The 18,830-nt window shown below is 39.3% G+C and overlaps 1 protein-coding gene across 1 annotated transcript in view; it reads left to right on the plus strand.

Moving 5' to 3' along the window:
* Nucleotides 1-2,472: 2,472 nt before the first annotated feature.
* Nucleotides 2,473-18,830, plus strand: part of SNCAIP (synuclein alpha interacting protein) — a 78,439-nt gene continuing 62,081 nt past the window's right edge. Inside the window, exons 1-4 of the mRNA XM_063087881.1 lie at nt 2,473-2,529; nt 8,625-8,634; nt 12,086-12,216; nt 14,849-14,921. Coding sequence (XP_062943951.1) covers nt 2,473-2,529; nt 8,625-8,634; nt 12,086-12,216; nt 14,849-14,921 — 271 coding nt within the window. The remainder of the gene's footprint in view (nt 2,530-8,624; nt 8,635-12,085; nt 12,217-14,848; nt 14,922-18,830) is intronic.

Genomic DNA, 18,830 nt, shown 5'->3' on the forward strand with positions numbered 1-18,830 from the left:
AAGAAGCAGTGACTGTTGGGAAATGTAGACAGAATCAGTGAAACATGGGGATTTCTGCACATTGTGAGAATGTAAATACTCTCAAAGTAGAATCTTGAAAGAGAAAAGCATTGAAACTGAATAAAAGGAATGGAATCGTAGACAGAATAAGACATTCTGAAGAGAATGGCTGCATGTGGAAGCCCACTAGGAAGTAAAGGAAAGCTCCAGATGCCTTGGACCCCTTAGTCCAAGCTGAGTCATCCAACCCACTGGAATGTGCAGTGTCCCAGGGCTTCCGGTAATGGGCTGTAACTGTCATGATGTGTGTTTGTCCTATCGAATGAAGACTCTCACAGCTGTCCTCCAAGTGCAAATATAAAGATTTTCTACTTCACTGTCATGATGTATATTATCCAGTGGTTATGTTCCATTAGAATGGCTACATTTGAGTGGATATTGCTCTATATATTCAGAACACCCCAAACAGGAGTTCAGGGTTTGTTAATTTGCTTAGTGAAGGGATGTTCATCTGCATTTTATATTTCCATGTATTGAAAGATCCACTATGTCCCCAGCTCATGTATGTTTTCCTGCTTCATCTCCCCGTATGTGCACATTCTTGCTACTGACACCCAGTATCATCTTTGTGTTGTTCACCAAGGCCATGGGAATAGTCTGTAAATCAACAATTCATTGTGGAGTACTGATTTAGTGAAAAGAACTTGGATTGGAAGAATGTCTGCTAGCTGACGAGCTGGAATCCGAAGAGTTTCTGGATTGTCTCACAATCCATCAGAGTGGAAGAGAAAATTAATTTGAGTGATTTGCAAGTATGAGTGTGTGTATTTTCCTCTGAAAAGCTCTGAGAGAATTAGAGGAAAAGTGATATATTCTTATACCAAGCCATTTGCTCAAGAATCTATTTTTAGATTTCTATAAATAATAAAATTTCTCATTTTAAATATTTCTTAAAATGCAAATTGGTTTTCTTTTCTTTCTAAACCTTACTGTGATTTCAGAAGAACATTTAATATTTATTCTAAATGGATAATCTCATTTGAGCATGGAATTAGCATCCTAATCTTTTCTTGGATGGACTTTTTCTATTATAATTAAAACTATGTTAAACTGATATATGCATTTGAGAAGGGAAGGAGAGGAAACATGGAAATTTAAATCAGGTGACACATTTGAGGTATGGGATTGTAGGTGAATTTTTTTCTATTTATTGTAATTATACCATTTGTATAGTCAAAATAAAGGAACAGCTGAAAATGAGAAAGTAGTGACTTCAGAATAAGATTTTCCTTTTACAAATCACGTTTTTTTTACACTCTTGATATTATATTGGGAAACCCACTTTCATCAGCCTACATGTATTTCCACTTTTCAGTAATGTATGCCTTACTGTTCAGCAAGGCACACATTGATTAGAGAACTGAAAGAGGAAAAAATGAATTATTTCGATACACAGGTCTGGGTGTGTAGACGATTTTAATAATAAGAAAGACAAATGTGGGAAATGGAATCTTATTTTGATATGAGAATTGGCTCGGCGGAAGATAACTGCACACCAAGGCGTTGCCCAGAGATCTATATTTCTGTTCTTGACATCTGTAGGTGCCACTGCCACCACTGATGGTGATGATGATAAGTGATGGGAAAATGAAGTGGGAGGTGATGTGTCTTACCTTGACAGATTTAAAGGATTGCCACAGGCAGCCCCAAGGCAAGTGCTGACTGAGGACATTCTGAGGCCTGTGTCAGGTCATTCTGGCACAGTCAGGAAAGCTGTTTCAAATAGAGGGCAACGTAATAAATCTATGGTTTAAATCTGTATTTAGACCCTTTCTCTTTCTCCCTCTTTTTTTTTTTTTTTTTTTTGAGAGATGAACTGAAGGTTGTATTGCAAATTCTAAAATACTCATTCTTCTTGGTTAGTTGGTATCTGTCTTGTACTTGTATTATTCCTGTGAAGGTCAGGAGTCATTGCTCCCTGCACAGCATCCAAGGATATGCCCACAGGAAATAGTTGAATATGGTTTTCCTAAGATTTCCAGGCTGGCTCCCCATCCCCAAAGCTCCTACTTTCAAGCGGGGTGTAAAGAGAGCTGAGTTTGGACTGGAATGAATCCTTATATTGACCCTAGGGGAAATTCTGACCTGAGATTCTTCTCTGGCAAAGACAAAGAGGCACACAGGCACAAATCAAGTAAAGCAGAAGACTGTGGGTGCTCCCTGGGGAGCCACACTGGGGACCGTGGAGGAGCTATGTTTACTGCTTCTGAAAAGCCAGGCTGGCGACATGCAAAGACCAGAAATGTGCTGCAAGGCAACATTAGCACCCAATTACCTTTCCCATTTTGTTTTATTTTTGATATTATTTTTGGTTATAAAACAGCTAACTTTCTTGCCTTTGTTTTTTCTGCTTCTGTCTTGTCTAGGAGTTTATAAATATTTGACCTTATTCAAAATGTTCAAAGAAGAATAATGGAAGCCCCTGAATACCTTGATTTGGATGAAATTGACTTTAGTGATGACATATCTGTAAGTATTACTACTTGCAAGCAATGCTTTCAAGGTATTCTGCCTTCAATTTCATGGGCTACTTTCTCTATTATAGTCTATATATTCTCAACTCTTCCAACTATGTTTAGAAATTGACAGCAGAAATCCTGTGTGGCGGACAAAGTGTGGTTTTAGGGTCTCCTGGACCAAGAAGTGAATCCTTCTACATGTGTGAGCTTGGGAAGACAAGACATTCAACCTCACTGAGGTTCCTAATCTCTTCCAATGTTGTCAAAACTATTGATTGAGTACATTTATAAAGTGCTTGCGTATTGTAGGCACTTTCAGAGGGTTAATTCCGAACTCCTTTAGAGTTGACAAGGACACAGAATAAAGAAGAGCCAAGTTGGCATTTATTAACTGATGAACGATAAAGGGAATACTTCCAATCACTGTGGATGTCAAAGCACAGATTGGATACTTGTTGGGAATATTTAGGAAGACTCATGCATTGATAAGGACTGGACCAGCTGACCTCTGAGGTCCTGCTTAACCCTGTCATGATGTGGTTTAATGAGTCTCTTACTTCCCATGACACCCACAAACTTCTTGCTGCTTCCTGGTTAACTCAGGACTGTTCTGATTGAATTGTCTACATGCACCTTGCTTAGAGCTGCATGTGACTTATACTGGGCCACACAATCAATTTGGTGACACCAGCAAACATGTTGGCCTCTAATGTCCCAGCAAAATTGGGCTAATTAACTCTGAGAGTATGTAGTGAGAAGTTTGCTGTTTCTGAACTAGCCATGTAACTTCTCTTCCCAGGACCTCTAGGCTCACAATTTCTGACCTTGTCTTCCATTGATCTCTCAGTGCTTTGGGTCACCACTGGAAATTGTCTCAAAATGCTGAACTTTAACATGCTTCTGTCAGCAGTTTTATACTCTACTTTATTCCTTACCTTGAAATAAAATATGCATACTGTACATAAGAATAGGATTACTGGGATGAATTCAGTGAATCACTTATTTTGTACAACCTTGGGTGAGTTTTTTGTACCAGAGAAATGTGAATTCAACCTTTCCCTATTTCATGACAATTTTTATCAGTCCTCATTAAGACCGATGCAAAATAAGCATCTTCCTTCCCATATTTTTCTGTCTGTCTGTCTCTTTCTCTCTAAATCACCCTGCTTGATTTGAAAGCTTTCAGAGCACAGTTCTCTTATGATCACTCCCCTTGAGGTATTTTGAGCTGAGTGGGGGGGAAAGCAAGGAAAGTGAATGATAGTGTTGGGGTATGTGGGTAGGGTGGACGGTGTCGTAGAAAGGGGAACTTGTGTCATGATTAGAAGCTGGGTGGTAGCTCTCTGAGCTTTAGTAATAAAGTTGTGTGTTAAGAGCATGGACATTGGAGGCAGCCAATCTGGGCTTTAACCTGGTTCTGACCTTTGCTGGCTGGATGATTTGGGGCATATTAACTTTGCCTTTCTGAGATGCCCACCTAACTTTTAAGGTTGTTTAGAGGATTGAGTGAAATCCTAATATATGTGAAACACTTATCTTGGAACACATAGTAAGTTGCTCTTGAAAATGGTAGCTTTTGTTATTATTCAGTGAATAATACAATAATATTTATATGACCAATGGTGAAGAAAAATCTCAAGGGAAAAGACCAGGCATGATGTCAAGATTTTTTTTAAAAAAAAAACTCAACAGAGAAGTTCTATTTACAGAAGAATCATCTGGCAGCAGCCCATAATTTTGATGAATTAGGAATCTCCACTAGAAAGATAATAAAATATGTTAAGCAATGACTGAAGCTGTTTAGCAAATTAGGCTACAGGATTATGCAATAGTTGAGCTTCTACAACTTGACCACTCTGAAACATAAAGATATCCATCTGTAATTGTGTAGCTGCATCCAAACTTTCCTCCTTTAAACATGTTTCTATTGTTTGGATCTCTAACCAGCGTTTAAACTTAAATCAGTTTCTGAAATTATATAGAATTGAAATTCTATGAAATTACATAGAATTGGTAAAACAATAATAATGGCTAACCTTTATTGAGCATTTACTGTGGGACACACATTGTCTTGTTTAATCCTCACAATAATCCTATGAAGGGAAGGTACTGTTATTTTCATTTTACAGATGAGGAAGCTATAGCATGAAGATCTTAACATAACTTGTCCAGGGTTACCCAGCTAGTTAGGAGCACTCTGTCTCTAGAATACCCAAGTCAAGTAACACTTGACTGCTTCTTCAAGACAAATATAGTTTATTGCAGTGGTTCACATCAGAGGGGATTTTACCTACCATCTCTCCAACCCCAGGAACATTTGCCAATATTTTTTGTTGTCATACTGGGGAGGTACTACTGGCATCTAGTGGGTAGAGATCAGGGATGCTTCTATATCCTGTCATATACAGGACAGTCCCCTACAACAAAGAATTATCTAGCCCAAAGTAGTATGAAGGTTGAGAAATTCTAATCTATTTTAATCCACTTGAAGCTGAAGAAACTGTACTTTAGCTGGCAAGCTCTACAACATAGTAGATTATTTTATCATAGTACAGTATGATCCAGGTTTAATACCTGAAATATGCTAGAATCATATTGTTCTTAATGATTTCATGATGAAAGTAGTGGAGATAAGCTATTAAATATTGATATGATTGTTCTTAGTCTATTTAGCTAAACTAAAAGCAATAAATGTTACAGCTGCTTTAGGGGTTAAATGGAGATTATTCAAATGCTAAAGTTGAAAAATGAAAATGTTTTCAATGTGCTAATTCATTGGCATGATGAATAATTTATGGCATAAAAATAAATGTAGTTTCCCACAAACCTGCTTTTATTTTTAGGATTCCGTAAACCTCTTTCTCTGACAGCCCTTAAACCTCTTTCCTGGTTTAAGTAGCAGGAGGGGGGAAAAAAGAGCGTATGATATTTGAAAAGGATGTTTACAAAAACATGCCCGAGTTTAAAACTCCTCTTCTTACTCTCCAGCCATAGCCTTATTATGCAGTCTAGGCTTTCTATTTCATGGTTTTTCCCCTCTGGTCATGAGCCTGGTTCTTGTTTTAATTAAAACACAAGCTGTATATTGGTATAAAAAACAACTAGAACTTTTTTGCCTTTACCTAATGAGACAAAACACAGAAAGCAACCAAATTATTCTGAAGCTTCCCAGACTCAAAAATAATGCACATCCTTTGCAAAATACAGAGTTTAAACTATACATTCTTGTAATCCTGCCATCTAAAAAGGCAGAACATTTTGCAATAACTGCAGGTCTGTGAGAGAGAGATGACAACACACATAAACACAAAGGTTCAAAGTAGGTCTTTTCTGTCACTAAATGGGTTTACAGGTTTCTCTCTTTATTCCTATGGGAGCCAGATCCATCTATCTTTGAAAAAACAAAAACTCTCTGGAATTCTTGGGAGCCATGGTGTATTTATTAAGAGAGGCCAATTTGTTGTTTTTGAAAATAATATCAGACAGAGGACTGAATAAAGCGAGGCTGAACTATGGATCTGTTGAAGAGCTTCACTCACAGCCACCAGCCATCAAACGTGCCACACTCTGAGCTGAACTCTTTGTCTGTTATCTTTTCCAGGCCTCACATCAACTGCGAGGTAGGCTCTGTTTTTATTCCATCTGGCAGATGAGAAAATTGAGGCTTTGAGAGATTGTGTGACTTTCACAAGGTTACAGATGGATAAGTGTCAGGGCCAGGATTAATACAGAACTGCTTGACCACATTACTCTTCCCCTTCCGAGCAGCTTAGTTGAGTAGAAGTATCTGTACCAGTCACCTTCCCCATTGCTATCCCCACCTGGCACTGAAGCCATTACAAAGTGCATTTTGGAAGTAAGGGAGTTGGTATACCATATACATATATGTGTGCATATATGTATATATGTATATACATATATGTGTGCGTATATATATATATATATATATATATATGTAAAATAAAACCAGTTAAAGAAAACAATCAAATTTTTAAATTTTACTGTACTTTAACTTTCCCATTTGTAAAATGATGATAATCATCTTATTGCCCTGGATTTTAAGGAGAAAACAGAAGAAATTATATATATTTTATAAATGTATTATATAAATACACATACACATATACATGCACACACATAAGTACATACCCATGAATATATATACAAGCATACATATATGTGTAAATACACACTGGTACTTGCGAAAGTTCATGGAAAGACTTCTATTATATTTTAATTCTATTTTTCCACAAACTTTTCAGGTTATTTACACAAACTGTTTACCTTTTCATTCACAATAAGCTTTTATGCCAGTCTACTCAACAAGCATTTATTAAACATTAACAGTATGTCAAGCACAGTTCTAGGCTCAGGGTGAATGACACAGACTTGGTCAGTGCTCTCATAGAGTTTACAGAACACTATAATAACAATTAAAGCATATTATGAAACATCAGGTTTACTTCATGGTAAGTCAAATTTAATTACAATACTAAACTCCATTCTTGACAGTTAGTCTTTATATTTTGGTGATGATCGATCATTTGCTCACAACTAAAACTAGACCATCACTGAAGGTGAACAAGGTTTGTATCTGGTTGTCTGTCCTACTGCAAGATACATTTTTTTTTTGTAATGCTTTTGTATTTTTTGCTTCACTAATTGTCATTACTTTGGCTTCATTTTTAAATGCTCATTTTGATACTTTTAAATGTAAATAACAATAATAGCTAACATTTACTGAATGCTTACTGTACATCAGACTCTATTCATCATGTTCTCCTATTCCTCACGTTCACAGCCACACTTGGATGTAAGTACAATTATTACACTGTTTTACCAGTGAAGAAATTGATATATAGAGGTTAAATAACTAAGATTAATTAGCTAGAAAATGAAGTTAGGATGTAACATGGGCAGTCTGGCTCTAGAATCCATGTGTTGTAAACAAGGCATTGAAAATGGCTTCTGCTGGGTCCCTTGGTCACCTCTGGCTTCCCAGTTCACCTAGACCTCTTCCCCACCATGTCCACTTCTTACAGGAGGAGGTCATTCAGTACTTTGATCCCACCATCTTTACCAATGTGGACCTTCATCTTCTGCCTGACTACACATTACATTTATTACATTAGTATTACAATAGAGTAATTCCCGGTGTACTCTTAAAATGGTCAAAAAGAATGACTGAGATTTCCCAAATACCAGCCACAAACAATGTCTTAATGAAAAGGATTTTGTTATTTTTAATTTTTACAAAACCTCTGAGAAGATATAAAAACAGAGAACCAGAGCAAAAATCAAATGCATTTGAAAATAAGATTAATAATCATTTTTGTTAATGGAGCTTAAATAGCAGAAAGAAGTGTATTTAAAACTGAGTAGGATAGATATATGAAAGTATAGATCATCGGTATCTGTACTATGTAGAGGTGATTGTGGAAACTGTGGGAGTAGTTAAGGTCATCTGTGAAAGTATGGAACGTGGAAAGAGAATAATGTTCCAAGTAAGAAACTGTGTGGAAGTATATCCCACGGGGCAGGGTGGGGGGCTGGGGGAGGCTTCTACAGAAGAAACCGGAAGAAAGATTTTGGAGATATAGAAAGAAAGCTAAGGGAGTCAAAAACTTGGGGTGAGGGGTGGGGTGGCAGAGATTTAAGGAATTTAAAGAATGGAATGATCAATAGTGGTAAATAGATCATTATAAAGATAAGGATTGAAAAGTGCACACTGGATTTCCAGTGCAGACCATTGGTGGCCATCATAAGCATAGGGTCTGTGTGGCATGGTGGCAGAACCATGTCATGGTGGCTGAAAGAGTATGCAGTGATGAGGAAATAGAGACACAAACAGAGACAATTCTTTCCCAAAAGATGGCTGATGAACACAGAGCAGGAAAGCCCATGGTCAGCCAGGAAGGCTAAGACGTGGTGGGGTGCTTGTTTGTTTTTATAGGATCAAAGGAAAGAGCCCATACTGAGAGAATGGCCGAGGAGAAAGAGGGAAGAGGGGATGATGGCAGGGCGGGAGTCCTGAAGAGATGGGAGAGGAAACCTGAGCACAGCAGATGGCTGGCCGTGAAGGGTGGACCACTAGTGCTGTTACAGGACAACAGGGGTCCATCCCTCTGAGAGTGCAACCAAGACCAGAGCAGGAGGAAAAGGCTTTCCTACTCGGAAATAAGGAGAATACTGGGATGGCTCCCAAAGTAGTATCTCCCTGAACAAGAAAAGGAGTCATCTCAGATAACCGAAGTTCCTACCTAACTTCCCACAAGTTCTCACTGAGGTCCTCTCACGTGAATGAATGATACAAGCTTATTCAGTTTGGATGGGTTTACTATAGGACATAAAGTAAAGACATATTCAGAAGATATAAAAACAAAGAACTAGAGCAAAAATCAAATGCAAATCAAAAGCCAAATTTACATTTGGACCCAGGAAAAAATGTGGTGTTTGGGCAACAGCAGGACCTCAGGAAGTTGTCACATGGGCTAACTTTGAGCCCTCAGCTAGTACAGGTTACAATCCACAGGTGGCAAATTGAGACTTCCTGTCATGGTTGTCCCATGACATAAAACAGGAACATGTAGGTGTGGAGGTCCTGGCTCCTACTTGGGTGGAGATTCACCAAAGTTCATCTCTGGGGCCCATACATCAGTTTCAGATGATATATTTTGAGGGCAGTCTAGCATTTCATGGTTCCTGACTTCAGGCCACCTCCTGCAAGAACAGAAATGGAACAAAGCGTTATGATCGGTTCACTTCCTGTTTCAGGCCTTTTAGCGGCCATGAGCGCCTGGGCATTTAGGAAACCTGGACCCTAGGTTACAGTGCCACATACTCAGAGAAGGGCACTGGAGCCCAATTTATTACAGAGGGTGTGGAGTCAGGACATCCCTTCTTGAATTGGAAAGGCAGGCCTTTGGAGGGGAGGACACAAATTTAGAAAAGTACTGTGTTCTGAAAATCTCACTTTAGCTACATGCCTTCACTTTCACTCCCAGTTTTGCTTGTACACATTGTGGTTGTTTTTATTGTGTGCCTGTTGAGATGCTGCCTGAATTTTGGAAAGCCGTGTGAGAAATCATGAATTTCATGATATCGTTTGGATGGCTGGCTTAATTGTTTCTTTTGGAAACTGAATGGGACCTTAGTTGTTTCAAAGTCTCTAGCTTGCAAAGGTGCTTGGGATGTTACATATTTCTTTTTCTGTGGCTCATTACCATTTGAGTAATGTCTGCTTGTTCACCCAACTGGCTCCCAAAGCTTTCCATTTTAAACAATGTCTAGGGTGGTCAGAGATCCCTATAGCCCAATGTAGAAATCATGCACTGTCATTATGAATCCCATGCATCTTCAAACTGTTTTGCATGGCAGGGTGACAAGGCTGACTGGCGTAAGCTGGGATGTGTAGGACTGTCTTGCATCATATCAACTCTGTGTAGTTTGTGAAGCTGAGTTTTCAGTGTCAACCCTTGACGACAGACTCTCTTGGGTGAGGAAAGAACAAAGAGAAGCCACATAATGTGCCGGGATAGGCTGAGCTATCTTTCCTTTCTTTTTCTTTCCAGTGCCAGCTCAGCCCCTTTCTCCCACCTCATTAGTTCTCACATCTTGATCTACTGGGCTTAAAATGATGACAGGAATTAAGGTGAGGAGGGAAGACTGTGGGACACACATGGAAAACAGGTTAGAGAGAAGAGACAAAAACATTTAACAGCATTTTACAGTTTGCAAAATGACCTCACCTACATTTATCTCATATAATTATCTGTGTTTTAAAGATAAGGAAACTGAGTCCCAGAGATACAACATTATTTATTTGTCTAGAACAACAGAATTAATAAATGTCAGAGCTGGGACTTGACTCCAGAGCTTCTGGCTCCAAATCCATTGTCCTTTGTACAAAAGGCTAAGGCCTCAGCTCCTACTCATACTATTATATTAAAAGTGTTTTTTCTTTTAAATATGCTGTGATTACATTGCTAGACTTATACCTATGATTTTTTCTCAGAAGATTAGTGCTATGTAAATATTAACTGCTATTATTATTAGTATTACTGCCACTGAAATCGTGGGCTACCTAGGGGAATTCATTTAATTCAGTTCGATAAGTGCCTGATATCTTAGGTAAATAAAATATTGCCCACACCCTCTCAAGCAGAGAAAGCAGGTATGTTAAACATATAGATGAAACGACATGTGATGAATTCTGTAATAGATAAATAGAGTACTTCTATTCTGTAAATAGAGTACTTCAAAAAGTTTGTGCATAAATAGATTTAAAAGATAATATGAATCTGTGCGGGACCTTTTTGAAGTACCTTCGTATGTCTAAGATAAGGGAATATGATGGATGCTGTGATGGATGGGATGCTGTCTAAGATAAGGAAATAATATAGAGCAGTGGTTCCTGAACTTCACTGTGCATCAGAATCACGGGGATGACTTGTGAAAAAACAGGCTGCTGGGCCCCACCCTCAGAGTTCTTAATTCACTAGGTCTAGGATGGGGCCCAAGAATATGCATTCCTAACAGGTTCCTAGTTGGTGTTGATGCCACTGGTCCAGAGACCACACTTTGAAAGCTAGCACTACATCTGGAAGTGTCAGAGAGGGTACTGTAGAAATGATACCCAGGCACAGCTTGAAGAATTAAAAGGAGTTTGCCTAGTGACATAGGTAGAATGACATTCCAGGTAGGTGGACTAGCATACATAAAGGTGTAGACAGGTAAAACAGTAGAGAGGGGAGACACAAGAAATTTATTATTGCCACAATCTTAAAAGGAAGTAGAGAATGGTGAGAGATGAGGCTGAGCTCATGGGAGGCTTCGTGTGCATGCTGAGGCACATGGTCTTTGTCCTGTAGTCTGTGCAGAGCCACTGAAGGGTTTGAAACATACTTTAGTCAAATTTGCATTTTAGAAAGCTAATTAATTCTAGTGCCAAAATGAAGGTTTGGAGGAAATTCCCACTTACTATCTAAACATGAACTGTGCCCAGGAATTAGTCAAATGTGTGTAGTTCTTGTTAATTTCGGTCAAACAGTAATTAGTCCCTGTGTGCCATGCACACATACCATTCTTTCCCTCAGGTGCTTCTGAGAACCAACATTTACACATAGGAAACGACAGAGAAGAAAACAAGGGAGAAATTTACCAAGGGAAAAGAGAACGGTCAGTGAGGGTTGAAGCAATCAGGCAGGGGTTCCTGGAGGAGGCAGAACATAAGCAGGCCTTGTGAAATGGTGGCATTTGCATGGCCAGAGGAAAGCATTGCAGGCCAGGGAGACCCTGGAGTAAAGGAACAAAAGGTGAACTAAACTTTGGATGTACAGGGGTAAGAAGCTGAGGTAGCTGGTCAACCTTTGGCAGGGGCTCTTTTAGAAACATGGTGGAGAAGTGAGAAAGAAGTTTAGATCAAAAAGCCTATTTCTACAGGTAAATAACCTCTGGAAGAATTCTAGAAAAGGAATACGGTTGCGCAACATAGCAGTAGGAAATATAATGCTTCTCAGCTAACCTCAGGCCCCCTCCCCTCTCTTATCACCCAGGAATAATTGGAGTCAAGGGAACAGGCTACAAAAGCATGGGTTGGGGGGCAAGAGGCAGGGAAGGTGCATTGGGCTTTGGTTCTGATAGGGCCAAAGTGACAGTAGTTATTCCTCTTGAAATTGGCCATTGTCCTGAGAATGACGTGGGTTGGCAATCTGAAAGCTCCTTATAAAAGGCCATCTGTCTTGTGAACTGGGATGAAGGCAGCCTGGGCAGCCTTCCATTGCGGCTCTCAGATGGTAGCACAGAGCAGTCTTATAAAGGACATTTCCTGGGTCATTTGTTCATTCTTAAATTTGCAAATATGAAACATTTTTGCATGTTGGTTTTGTGCGTTTCCTGTGCATTTCTTCACATTACAATGTAACCATCTGCATAGCATTCCCTTAAACTTTATCTTCCATCCAGAGAGCAGTATTTGTACTTACTGAAACAAATCCCAAATTGATTTTTTCTTGTGTCTTTATAAAGAGGGATGCATTTGTTCACAGTGTAGATTGGAGTCACTACTGAAATTAATATTCCATGCACCCTTAAAATTAGACAAAACTTTAATTTTCTGGCCAACACATCATTCTTTTCTTAGATTGCTGTACTTCTTATTTCCATTCCCAGGGGCAGCTCATGACTTTTTCTTCAAGGTCTTTATTCCCAGAGAATTAAAATATGTGCCTTCACAAAAGTGACATCCTTATGTGACTGTGGGTGGAGAGGCAAAGTTGCCACATGTTATGTAAGTTGAGCAGGTGTAGATCAGCTAGGCTAGTCTCTGCCTGTGACTCAGGCAGCCTGTGCTGTTCAAATTTAAACCTCATCAAATCAAAACTCACTACACACTGTAGGCCTCTGAGGTCAAACAGAAGAAATTGAAGCTACAGCTAATAAATCAGAGATTCTGATATGGCTGACTTTATGGTGGGGTTAGCAGTTAGGATGCATGTGCCTGGAAATGAAGATAGCAGGTCATCCACTTTAATCAGATGTATATCATTAAGCCCAGTGACCAAACCTTATTGAATTTGTCATTAACTATATTTAAGTGCAATCAATCTTAAATTTCCTCTTTCTAATATTTTGCCTTGGAAGAAAAGAAAAAAGAAAAAACAATAACAAAAATGAGTCTTTGCCAAAGGGTGTTTCATGGGGCACATGGCAACCAAAACAAAAAACCCAATTTTAATTGAATTATAGACTGTGTAATTATTTAACCTGTACCAGCTGGTCTCAAGGAGCTACCAGATTCCTTAGAGAGCTCATACTTGGCCAGAAACATAAGGTAACTTATTAGTGCCAAGAAAAATGCCTTCTGTACCTGTGTTGCCTCTGACTCCCCATGAACATAATGTTACAAGGAGAAAATACCTTGAGGTTCATTTTTGGTTTAAGAGGCAGTCATACCTCCCTCTGATTGGTTTTGCTAAAGCACCTATAGTCTCTGAGGAATGGCCAACGTCATTAAGAGGTTATTGCATCAGACAGGTAAGAGTAATTTCTCTAATTAGTCATTTGAGATTTAATTTGTTTGTGGTATGCAATTGGCAAGTTGACAATAGCTACAGCAGCCCCTCCCTCTGTCTTGCTGTCCTGATATCCTATGGAAGGCACTGAGTGGTGGGGGGAGGGTCCTCAATGGAGATGCTTTGCTTCATCTATCAACATCAAGCTAACTAAAGTACCTTCTTGTTGAAAAATGTGTCCTAATTACACATTCGTCACTTGTAATGCTAGAATAATCCTAATGAGTTTCCCATCATCATTTTTCTTTCAGATGAAATGTTTTTTGTAATCCCCTCAAATTTTGCAGTAGTGAAATAATTCATGATACGTGCTTATTTACTTAAGAATATTGTTCTCTTAGACGTACAAAGCAAGATATTTTCAGGAAGCTGTATTTTATGAATTAAGTATGAGCATGATTGAAGACAATCCCTGACTTGCCTTTGATTAAAGAAAGAGTTCATCCTACTTATTTTGTTTTAAAACAGCCTTCTCTAAAGAAAGATTGATTGGCATCAAATGTAGTCCCATAAGTCATAGCTATTGATTTTACATTTGTTTTAGCTCTTCTGATTTTATGCCCCCTTGTGTCATAATTTGTTATCCTGATAGCCAGCCCCTGAGTTGGTGCTGGAACAGAGCCTGGAAGGTGGTTTCTTTCAATTGATACTAATCTATGTGTGAAACAGATGAGCTTCCTAGCATAGAACCTTGCTCCTCTCACTTTTTATTATATTGCCCTGGTATTTCCCATGAAGATTACAGATGCCACATAGTAAAATCTGTGGCAGATGGTAACATCAGGTTGCATTGTCCAATCAGCATCAGCAGAGAGATGTCTCCTGACTGCCCTGGATGTTGCAGAGGCTGGGTGCTCTTCCACTTGGCTTTTCATGTGTAAGCTGACTCTTAGGATTCAGAATACAAATATTATGGCCATCTCCTGGTAACTCTCAAGGTTAGATAATTCTTCTGTCTTCCACAGGTAGCTGAAGTGATGGGAGATAGAATGTCTGCTGGCTCCTCTCCACCTTTTTTGTTAAAGAAGGACTGCCCAGCCCTCTTTTTAATCTGCATCTGCTCAGATGCTTGTAGAGCAGGCTTGGGATGCTGCCATATTACCAAGCAGCCCATTTAGGGTAAAGCAAGATAGATTTTTCTGAATATACCTTTTATACTCAAGTTTTATCTTTTGTTTTGTTTGTCTGGCCAATTTGAGTGAAGGCTCACATTTTAAATTGTTATTTTACATGCTTTCTCTCTGGCTTCTCATTCAGTATTCAGTTACATCACTCAAGACCATCCCAGAACTGTGCCGAAGATGTGATTCACAAAATGAAGACAGATCAGGTAGGTTCCGCCCCTCACCTGGCCTCCTTATCCTCAATTAGTGTAAAAGGCTTCTAGAAAGCTGTTTTCCCCCTCATTAGTTGCTCCTGCTTTCTGTTTTCTCTTCCCTTTATGGCTTCTGCACTCACACACACACCACCCACCACCCCCCTTCTCGCCTTCAACAAACAGATGTTAGGTCATCCAAAAAAGGACAGCAGGACAGGGAAGCCCAGTGAAGCCTCGGCTGTGTACAAATAAATGTAGGAGATCATCTTGGCATCTCCAAACCGCAGTATACACAGCAATTACTGAAAACCCGAGAAACCATTGGTGACAAAATATAATGACGCAGGAGCCGATGAAAAAATGTTGGACGCATTTACTACCCATATGGCAAGGACCAACTTGGGGGACAGTGCTTTGCCAAAGTCTGAAACCCTATCAGGGATGTGACAGGGTAGAATCTGCAATAAGGCATACTGTAACAGTTAAGATTAAAGCAAAGCTTTGGAGTTTAATGGTGTAAACTAAAGAGAGAATTATGGCATATAGATGAAAACCAGCTGGTTGACCTTTTCTCCTTGTACCCCCTCCTCCCACCCCAACAAAAATGTACATTTAGGGTTGTTTTTCCCTCTGTAAATCAAATTAAGCCTCTCTGCTTTTTTCTCTGTGACGGGCAAAAATGAAAATAGAAAATGATATTGATGGGAATGATACCATGGTATTAAACTATGAAATGATGTTTATTATTTTTTCCAAGTAATTACTCTAAGGCATCACCATTAACCTTGCCAAAGCTGGACCTCCTCTGATAGTAACTAGAATCCTGAGAACCATGGGTGACGGGAGCTTAAGATAATCCTCAAATTATGTTTATCATCTTTAAAAATAAATAGACGTGCCTTACCTATACAGCTACCAGAATTCTAGGACTTTCTAGGCCTTTCTAACTGAAAAGACTTTTACAAAGCTATTTTACTTTTCCCCTGGACTGTTTGTTTTCTTTTGACATTTTGCTTAGATGAAATGGGGAAAATAATTAGGCTTTCTAGGTTTGTTTATCTCCACGTGTTTTTATGTGTGAGTGAAAGTAATACTTCAATGTTTGGGTCAGAAACATCACAGAAGATGGTTTTAAGTTTAAATGAAAGTTTTCATTCACCTTTAGCTTTTTCCTATTTGTATTTCAAAAACACTCGAGTTTCTGTAGGATTTAAGAGGCTTTTGGCTATAAGCCTTATAAGGATGCATCTCCTTAAAAGGCAGTGCCAGCTTCAAAGTTGAACCCATGACTGTGATCAATGATGCAAGCTGCAGATGCAGTGGGAAAGCCGCGAGCCTCAGAGTCGAAGACCTGGGTTCGAGTTAGAGTTCAACGATTTATCAGCTAAATGACCTTGAGCCTGTGACTAATTATCCTTAAAATATCTTCTACTGATGTCACCAGGCATCAGTAATTTTGATCACCAGTTAAGATCAAAATTAGATGATGTATCTGAAGGTACTTTGCAGAATAAGATTTTCTTTTTCCTTTAATTGGAGGTGGGGAGCAAGAGAGAAGAAATGATAGCAAATACTTTCTTAGTGCTTACTATTCTAGGTACTGCTCTAAGTTTACTTTTATTAACTCAATTAATCCTAAAATCATCATGAGCTAAGTACTATCAGGATGTTTATGTTATAGATGGGCAAACTGAGGAACACAGCAGAGCAGCTAAATATTTTGCCCATAGTCACACAGCAGTTAAGTAACAGCTGGGATTCAAACCCCGGGACGTCGGCCTCTACATTCTGTTCTCTTATCCATCACATATACTGCCTCTCAGACAGCTGCACTTAGTGGCGATAATTTAATTTTAACATACTGTCCTTTTAAAACTTTTTAAATCAGCATTTTTTCTCATTGATTAAGTAGTGAATTTTTCTCTGTTAAATAGCTACTGTTATTTTCTGAGTTAAGTGAATAAAGAGAAACTTTTAACAATCATTTTTCCAGAGGCTGGTTCCATTTTCTCCAGGTCTTGTGACTTCTAGCCATTTCCACCATAAATTGTGTTGGACTTTTCTTCTGTGATTGGGGAGGCCAGTTTTAAGTTCACTAGCTTAAGTTTAAAACTTCACCCAATGACCCAGTGCCCAAGGTAATCAGCAATATTTAGAGCTGACAGGAAATGGATAGATGAGGGAAAGCCTCAGACATCTTAATGGGATCATGTGCACACCTCCAATTTGATGATCCATTTGGAGGCTGATAAACTTCATTCTGATAGATCACGAGTGATCTTTGAAAAGGGAATGCATCGAAAAATGCATCTGTCCACAGCATTGCTATAGAATTATCTGTGGGCTCCTTGGAAAGAGATCTTAACATGAAGTTTTCCGAGCCAGTTTCTGAAGGAATTGAGGCATTCTCAGTCAGTTCCATGGGCATCCAAATGTAGAAATAATCCTCCCCACCTGTCTTTCTCATATTGGCCACCTAGGAGTTTGCTCAAGGAGTGCTAGTAAGTTTCCATCTTTTCAATCAGATGGCAGCAAACATGCAAACACACTTTGGCACCTGAGAAAAGTCTACATCTTCCTTGGGATGTGGTACCCTTGGGGGAAACTTTTCCCCAAACCTTCTGTCACTTAGACTATACCCCACTAGGTATAGATATTTCTCTATCTTTCTAGAATACATTAAGCACTTTCTATTTTGTGTAGGTTGTCAAATGTTAACTTCTATCCTTGTATTAACAGTTCTTTGACCAGATGTTCTCAATTGTTTTCTTATTTATTCATCCAACAAATATTGGTTTAGTGTTCTCTGACCCAAGCACTGAGGATATGGTAAAAGATGAGACACACAGGGCCCCTGTGCTCATGGAGCTTACATTCTAGTGAGGGTGACAGTCAAAAGGCAAGCAAACAAATAAGATCACTGCAGATAGTAAGAGGTGATATGAGGTAATGTGGTAGAGTAACCTGTGGGGGTTGAGGATGGAGGAAGGGCTTAGGCGGTCAGGTGATGTTAGAAGGACCCAGCCATGTGAAAGCCAGCGAAGTGTGTTGAAGGCAGAGAAACTCGCAAGTACAAAGTCCCTGCACCAGGTATGAACTTAGCAAGTCTGAGGAAGAAAAGAAAACCAGTGTGGTGCCGCATGGTGATCAAAATGAGGAGCAGGAGAAGATGAAGCCAGAGAGATGGTCAGGGTCAGACTCCACAGGGAGTTCAGATTTTATGCTGAGTGCTGTGAAGAGCACGGCCAGCCAGATTCCAATTTTTCTAAAATCCTATTGCCTGCAAAGAAGCCTCAGCATGGAGACTCACAACTCTTAGTAAGAGAACTAAGAATCATCTAGTCTTAGAGAAAGAGAGAATGCAAGTAATAAAACAAACAGGTGAAATGTTGACAACTGATAAAGGGTATACAGCTTTTCTTTTTTTCTTTGTATTGTTTTTCGTTTTCCAACTATTGTATAAATTTATTTACAAATGAACAATTTTAAATTCATTTACTAATAAAAAGTTTTCTAAAAGCTAAAAAAAAAAAAAAAAAAAAAAATCACGTAGTCCCAGCCAGCCAGGCTTAGAAGGTGATTCTTATCCCAGCCGTGGGGTCCGTCATGCTCCGTCACTCCAGCGACAGGGAGTGCACAGTCTCACAAGGCAGCCCGTCCATAAAGCTTCATTTTCTTGTTCACCAAAAGCCAGTGTCCCTTCAGTTTCCACCCATCGATCCTTGTTCTTTGGAGCCATAGAGAAGGAGGACAGTCCCTCCTGGACAAGAATGGAGATGGCAGGCAGTCTCGGTCTTTTCTTCTCTGGGTCCATATTTACCTCCACAGCTTTAAAAGGGTCTCCTGCCCATTCTTTGGCTTTGTGGATGCATTGCAGCTAACCAGCATTCCTCTTAAAGTGGGGCACCCAGAACTGAACCC

The sequence above is a fragment of the Cynocephalus volans genome, chromosome 2, assembly GCF_027409185.1.
Source record: "Cynocephalus volans isolate mCynVol1 chromosome 2, mCynVol1.pri, whole genome shotgun sequence".
Classification (NCBI taxonomy): domain Eukaryota; kingdom Metazoa; phylum Chordata; class Mammalia; order Dermoptera; family Cynocephalidae; genus Cynocephalus; species Cynocephalus volans.